This window comes from Macrobrachium nipponense, chromosome 17 (genome assembly GCF_015104395.2).
Source record: "Macrobrachium nipponense isolate FS-2020 chromosome 17, ASM1510439v2, whole genome shotgun sequence".
In the NCBI taxonomy this organism is placed as follows: domain Eukaryota; kingdom Metazoa; phylum Arthropoda; class Malacostraca; order Decapoda; family Palaemonidae; genus Macrobrachium; species Macrobrachium nipponense.
In genome coordinates this window covers 58,753,350-58,761,448 of record NC_087210.1, presented here as the reverse complement: position 1 = coordinate 58,761,448, position 8,099 = coordinate 58,753,350, and the positions used below count along the sequence as shown (strand labels likewise).

Below are 8,099 nucleotides of genomic sequence, written 5' to 3'. Positions count from 1 at the left end.
CCTGAGATGCAAAACCTAACTCCCGACGGACTAGAATCCGACATGGCAACGCCTAAATAAAAGCAAAATAACAACAACGCCAAAAAAAGAGTACTTCACCAATTCCGAAGATCAATTCCACCAGAAAAAAAAAGCGAAGCAAAGTCATCCAACCGCACCGACCACCGATGTTCACCGGACGCCGGCAGGAAAAGAATTGGATTCACCTGGGCAGTTGTACCTGGTTCTCCCGCGAGTGGAGGGAGATGACGTCATCACCACCAGTGTTGGCGACGCCGACGCGCTAAATTTGAATTTAGTATCCTGCCGCTCGTGGAAATCACGGCTCTATAATTGTTCGGTAAGACACTACAATAAAAATGACCCTCATAAACACCTGCGGCGAAGTGGTCAGCCCGAAGAAGAGAACTTTGAACTGGAAGGTGCCGGTGGAAGACACAAACCTGAGGTACCTCCGAGACTCCTGATGAACAGGAATCTGGAAGTACGCATCCTTTAGATCCCTCGAGACCATCCAATCCCCCCTCCTGATTGACCGCAGCACCAACTGCAAAATCTCCATACAAAACTTCACTGAAACCACCCGACAGTTGAGGCCCGAAAGATCTATAATGGGCCTCCACGAACCTCTGGCTTTTGATATGACGAAGATTCTACTCTAAAACCCTGAAGAGGGAGGGGCTGGCTCTAACACTCTCTTCTCCAACAGGGCTTGAATCTCCATCGCTAGAGCTGTCCCCCTGTTGGAAGACTGGGAATAACTCGGAGGGTTGACAGGGGAGGAGGAAGGGAGTGAAAAGGAATCCGATAACCCATCCTCAGAACCTCTATTACCCAATACTCCAACAACCCTCTTTCCAGATTCACCAGAAGTGAGCTAGACAACCTCCCACCTGAACAGAAGAGGGACATAGGTATCTCCTAATTGGCAAAATCCCAAGACATAAAAGGCTAAAAAGAAGACACCGACATAGCTTTATTTGCAAAACGCACCCTTCTGGGTGTTCTGGGGCAGACTTGGAGGCTGTTCTTCCGAGCTCCTTTTGGGGAACGAGAACCTTGAGTTCCTACCCTGATCATTGCCTATTTTGATTCTACAGCTGAGTTAGAAGTAACAGTTTGTCATACCGACCACATCATGATCCTTGAATAAAGAATTAGCTAAGGCTAAAGTTGCTCTAAGCAATCCCCTCTTATGAACATCTGGATAAAGAGGTGGAAGATGACCAAGATAGAAACTTCATCTCTTGCTCATAAACATCGTAGATAAAGCCAAAGAATTCACCTGGTACGCTAGATCCATCGAGACTGAAGTTAGGCTGTCGAACAACCCCGGATTCGAAGGGATATAGCCGTCACTCTTTATGAACCCCATTAAACCTGACTGCATCCAAGGAGTGCGAAAGAGCCTTGGCCAAGGAGTGCAAAAGAGCCTCAGTCTGACTGCGCAAAACATCCTCCAAAGCACCTTCTTCCTTAAGAGGAACACCTACGAGCCGAGACTAAGCCGGAGACCTAAACAGGATTGCCTCAACCGATTTGTTGAGAGGACTTGACATCTGACAAAGGGTTACCTCGAACTGTGTAAATCACATTACGTGGAGAAAGAAATGTCCTGTCTGTTAGAAGCCATCGCCGACGCTAAATAAACATCCGTCTCCTCCAAAGCCTGTCTAACCCGATCGAACCAAACCAGCCCACACGACAAAGGAACAGGAGCTGGCTTAGTGGCATAAAAAGTCTCAAATAGACTGATTTGACAAATGTGGTTGGTCCAGAGCTCTTGCTTAATGGTGCAAAGAAGTAACACACTCGAGTATGCGTCTGTAATTGTTAGTGTTGGCAAGAGGACACTCCAAGTCCGCCGGAATCTCCTGAACCTCTGGATAAGAATCCTCTTCTGCAATGTCCGAATGGTCTAAGACCAATGAAGGAGGAGGAACTGAACAAAGCCCAGACAACAACAAAGAGTCTGCCAGCGGACCATCATGATCAGCACGCAGAACACCAACACCTAACCGGGTACCCGGAGGTGAATCCAAACCGTTGATTCCCCTCGGAAGAAGAGGGGGAGGAACTGAGAGACCCGGAGCCCAATCCACATTGTTACCGAAGGGAAGATGAGTGAGTGGAGCCGAACCCATCTTGTTAAACCTTGGGGGAGGATGCTCAAACAAAACTGCTTGGAGAGGGATGGAGGAAGACAAAGAGGAAATATAGGGAGAATGAAAGAGGTAAAAGCTACACTCGGAGGATCCACAGCAGATAATGCAGGAGACGACAGCCGCAGGCCGCTCAGTGAAGGTGCCTCACAACCAGTCAAGACGGCGGAGCACAACCCCAAACTAGAAGCTAGAAGCGACAGGCAAACCCTGTGAAACACCTGATACTACCGGAGCAGCCCCTTTATGGGGAAGAAGGGGTTGAGCATACCTAAAGGGTGGAAGATGAAAATTCTAAAGCCCAATTCTGCCGAAACTGCGTTTTAACCTGACCAGAAGACCCTCCTACCAAAGAAGACCGTACTGAGGAAGTAAAGGCGGGAGACAGAGGAATAACCGACACAGACAGAGTTACCTGAGAAGAAGAAATACCAAAAGTTGAAGTCGAAGAGGGAGGGAAAGCTGAAGATGTGGGAGCCACAGGAAAGACGGGAGAAGAAGCTGAAAAGGAGACTGAAAAAGGAGCAACAGAGAATGTGGGAGTGGAAGATAAAGCGACAGATAACCCAGAAGAAGAAGACTCCTTAAAACAAAAGGACAAAAAGTACAAGGAATCCATCCTTCCTTGATAATCCTGAAGCATATCCCACATGAATACTGGTCATTCCTGTGTCACATACTCTCTAATGTTAGAGAAACCATTCAAAAAACAACCTCTCACCAAAAGTCTGTACCCTTTTGAATGAACCAAGAAACCCGCATTATACTCCGCCACATCAAATTGCTAAAAAAGACACACCAGAATCCTCCTTACTAGCAGATGAAGGAGTAGGGAAACCAGAGAAGGGGAAACTTAAGTAAAATTTTCAGAAACAGTCGTAAGAGAGTTAGGAGCTAAGGCAAAAGGATTCTGTACCAGAGGAACTGAAACATTGCCTTGAGACTTTGAGCCATACATAAAAAGCGACGACGGCAAAACTTTTGCTGGAACACAGGTTCCACTCGAACCCAAAACCCAAACCCGTCCAGGAAAACGACTGCACGCTTTATACTTTCTCCTAACTACCTAACCTGGACCTAACCATCTTTGTCACACCTAGATCCTGATTAACATTAAATTTACCATCAACACTATGAAGGGGTTGGGGGGATGCTTCACTGCCTGCTCCACACCGAGGGGGCCGGCAAAACCTACTCACTCGGAGGATTGTGGTTCTCCATCACCCTCAGCAACCGCTAGGGCTGGTTCTGGAACAGGTAGGGGAGCTGAAAAGGAAGTAGGATTAAACATCCTAATATTAATACTATCCCTATTTGAGAATTGTTGAAAAACCTAGCTATTAAATGTCATAATACTTGCAATCCTATCCTCTATCTGTTTGACTACCTCTGAACTCGCTAACTCTTTAGACTGATCTGTAACCGAAGCCTGGGACACTAGAATCAATGAAGAATCTAACCGCCGTTTGCCGCCCTTACTAGCCAACGACTTGCCATGACGGATATAATCCTCCATCTCTTATATCGTCCAATCGGAATATTTGTCGCAACGAGTCTGCACATCACACTTAGTAGAAGGTGAAAGAGAAGACTTGTCCATGATGACCAACCAAGTCCATGAACTGGCAAATCCTAATACAAAAAAAACATTCCACATCGAAAATAACCAGAAATAAGAAGGTAAATACAATCCAGGTCTTCACCAGCAGTCCAAAATGCAAAGAGAAGCTGGGCAATAGGATTAAACTTTGCACTGCGGAGGGAAACAACCGTCCAGCAGCGCTAAGAAAAAGCAATTGACAGAGGTAGGAGTATCGGCACACACCTGAGTCAGTGTTGTCAACTGTCTGCTATGGTAGCTCAAGTGACAAGATTTTACCTGCAGCATTGGTAATGCTGGCTGTTAAAATTTCCCACTAGTGGGATTGGTAATTGAGAGGTGTTAGGGCTATTTGGGATTAAAGGCAAATTCAAGTGTTCAGGGAGTGTGTTGCAATAGGGTTAATTTAGATTTGCTGATGAAGAGGTGGTGGTATTTACTGTCGGTCAATTATTATTAACCTCACATCATTATCGGGGACCCTTTGGGAATGGAGGTATTTGGGTAGGGTAAATCAGAGGGAGAGAGAAGGGAAATGTTGTAATGATGGCCACCATGGAAGGAATAAGGAGCCATATGTTTAAGAAGGGATTGGCTAGGAAAGCTATTATAAAAGGAACTACTATACTAACCTAGCCTAACCAAGTAGGCCGTTTTATTCAAGCCACTGGACTAACCGGTAAAGGAAACCCCACTTTTTACCAAAAGCTTCCCTGTAACTCTTAGGTTACTTACAGTTTAATCACAGTTGACAGACAAAAATAACGGTAAATTCTTAATAAGCAACCAAACTACTACCTAGGTATAGGAAAAATCAAATTCCAAGGTAATACCCCATGCAGAGTTTTTTCCCCAAGTTCTACCACGAAAGGAAGGACCACAGGTAGAGTAAATGATTGAGCGGTGACATAGTGGCCACTGATCCTGGAACACAGCCACCTTCATGAGAAGTACGTACTTGAATTCACAGCCGTGAGCATCAGTCAAGGGTTGTGGCCCATCCGGGCAGCACACCGAGATCTCTGCTTTTTTCTTGAAGTAAAGTGTTTTCTCCTAGGTTACAAAATAATGGCATAATTCCAGCACTTTTTCAGGAAGTGGCTACGTTCCAAGAGAGGTGGCTGCTATGTTACCGCTTGGTCATTTACCCTACTTCTATTAGTAAAACCTCTGCACAGGCTGCAAGGAATGGTTCCATGAATATGAAAGCCACTAGGGATTGGGGGTCAAATGTATTTTGCCATGTTTAGTACTATAGTCAAACTCAGCCTTTTTGTGACCAACATTCTTGATTTGCTTTGGAGCAAATCCTTTTAACTGTCCTTTTGCTTACTTTGGCAGCCTTTGCTGTGTCCGCCGTAAGCTTTTCATCTCAAAAGTACCAATTAATATTATAAATTATTTCCTTAGTCTGACTGTGCATGCGGGGGCAGCGAGAAGCGGGAGGTGTTTACATGGTGGGTACGTGACACGGAATGACCTTGTCAGGCTGAGGTGGCAACAGAGCACTAACCCCGCACAGAGGCGATGTCAATTCTCAAGAAAACATTTTTAGTAACATTCAATTCCCCATCAAAAACTTAGTAATTCTTAAACATATGAAGTTTTACTATGAACGAGAGTAATTATCATATACTATTTAGTTAGCTAGTACAAAAAATATCAGAGACATTTTTTAATCACATTTTTTAGAGAACTGTGGCAAATGTGCGGCCAAGGCCTTAACAGCCAAAAAAGCTGAGTTTGACTATAGGTAGCCCAAGGGGGTTTGGATAACTACCTACAGTCGACCGACAAAAAATATCAGTAAATTGTTAGCTACTACCTAGGTAAAACTAGGTAGGCCATACAACCAAAATAGGATGCATAAAAAAAAAAAAATAAAGGGTAGTTTGCATATCTGCAGTGCGCAGTGAGTACAGCTCCTATCTAAGTACCCAGTTTATCTTAACCCTGAGGCTAGCACATGCAGAGAAACAATAGGTAACTCTTGCCAGAACAAATGAGCTTGCCAAGAATACCTATTTAAATAGGTATGCGGATAAGGCGCGAAGTGCTGTTCCGCCACATTCTTACTACTAACAGCACACATTAACAAACTTTTCCCCTTGAAAATCTGCGGTCTGTGGATATTTTTTTTAAAATTGGCAGTCAGTGGATTATTCACTCACTCCAAAGGAAAAAAAAAAGTCAACTACCTAACCTACCTACCAAGTAAATATTCGACGCGGGGCAATTAGGCTACTTAGGTAGCTCTACAGGACTACACACTAGGGTATAGGTACCTATCTTACTAAAATTGTAAGGCTTAAGTCTAGGCCTTGACTACTTGTGTAGGGTAGCTTAGGCCTAGGTAGGAAGCCAATCTGCAAACAAGGTTCCTTAGCCTATAAGTTTACATGTAGGTAGACTTGTAGCCTGGCCTAGGTATTACCTAGCGTAACACGGACATTTAATCTGGGAATACTATACTAATTCTTTAACGTAAGTTAACCCAATCAAAGCGTACTTGTTGCATTAGGGTAAGCCTAAGGTAAGCTACTACCTATGCTAGTAAGTAGCCTAGGCTAAGTATACTAGGTACCTACCTAGTAGTTCGCAGCCTAGAGTACCACAGTACCTAGGCTAGTAGGTACCTAGGCTAGTAGGTACTAGGTACTAGGAATCTTATCCTACTACTAGGCTAAACAGTAAGCGTTAGTTTACATGAAAGGTAACTTACTCTGCAAACAATACTGAATTGCACAAGCTTGCTTTTGACACGGGTCCTTCATCGACATGAATTATCAAAATTCTGCATTCTTCTCAGCCGGCGACCTACTCGAACTTCTTCGAAGCAGATGCCAGTGATGACGTCACAATTATGACGTCACAACCGGAATGTAAACAAATATGGCCGCGAAACCTTTATGTTTTTATTTACATCAACCACGTGTTTAGCAACATTCTAAAATCTAAGTATTCCAATTTTAAGAGAAGAAATGTGGTCCTAATAAAATAAAATGATGTTGCTATTTGAGGCAAAGTATAGTTGGTTCTGAATTTGTATAATGTAAAAAATAATAATATATATATATATATATATATATATATATATATATATATATATATATATATATATATATATGTGTGTGTGTGTGTGTGTGTGTGTGTGTGTGTGTGTGTGTGTGTGTGTGTATAGCTTGACGATGAATAATAGTGCCAAGACTTGGAAGAACATTCCTTATTTTACGAGCTTTTGAGGTTTAAAATCTCATCTTCAGGCTGAAAAAGTGACAAGGATGAGAATTCACAAAAAAATACATTAAAATGAATTGTCTTGCTAAAAGCTTCAGTAAAAACATAAAATAAAACGAACACCACAAACAAACTAAAAATAAAAAATTACGAAAAAAACAAAACAAACGCAACACCTACAAAAACAAATAAAAATAAGATGAAAGGTAAGCGAATACCACAGGAAAATGATAGGATTTCTACCTATCATTTTCCTGTGGTATTCGCTTATTTAATGAAATCACGTGCATCTACTGTGATTATTAAAGTGCACACACACACACACACTCACACACACACTTACATCAACCAACCCAATTTAGATATTTAAAATATAAGAAATACTGTACGGTCTTAGTGTATAAGCTATATATATATATATATATATATATATATATATATATATATATATATATATATATATATATATATATATATATATATATATATATATATATATATATATATCCGAATCAGAGAGAGAGAGAGAACTACATCTGCGTGTCTGTGCGTGTGCGAGCTCCCATGGTCATTTTAATGGTTAAACTTAACATAGAGAGGCTAATTTTTACATTAAAGAGGCAAGGGTGAAAATGTTGCTATAAATGTAATTAAAATGCGAGAGTCTAATACAAAGAAAGCGAAAAGAACAATGAAGAGAACATAAATGAATTCTGCACATAGGATTCATGACCTGAAGGCCGAAGAGTAGATGAGCTGACTATTCAGCAAGCAGGACTAAGGATCAATCAAAATAATGTCTAAATGTCACCAGGGGCTCCTTTCTTTGAATCCTCACAGCAAATCTCTTCAGCAATTGCAACAAGGGCTAGGCCTTTAGGGAAACTGATAATACTCAAGAGTTACTGATGGTATTTAAACGAAGGTCGAGGACGAAGACATCCTACAAGAACTTAAGGAAGCATCTGAAGCTACCAGTTTAGCGGACGAAAATATGAACACCACAATCTTTCCAAAGGCCACCAATTCAGGCCTGCTTCCACAGTTCCAACAAGTGTCCCATTCGGTGCCTCAAGTCCAACAGTGGTGCCTACATCACG

The 8,099-nt window shown here is 42.2% G+C and overlaps 1 protein-coding gene across 1 annotated transcript in view; it reads right to left on the bottom strand.

Moving 5' to 3' along the window:
• LOC135196276 (uncharacterized) overlaps positions 1-6,638 on the bottom strand; it is a 52,592-nt gene extending 45,954 nt beyond the window's left edge. The window contains exon 1 of the mRNA XM_064222980.1: positions 6,485-6,638. Within this exon, the coding sequence (XP_064079050.1) occupies positions 6,485-6,542 (58 nt within the window). The 5' untranslated portion in view covers positions 6,543-6,638. The remainder of the gene's footprint in view (positions 1-6,484) is intronic.
• Between the last annotated feature and the right edge of the window lie 1,461 nt (positions 6,639-8,099).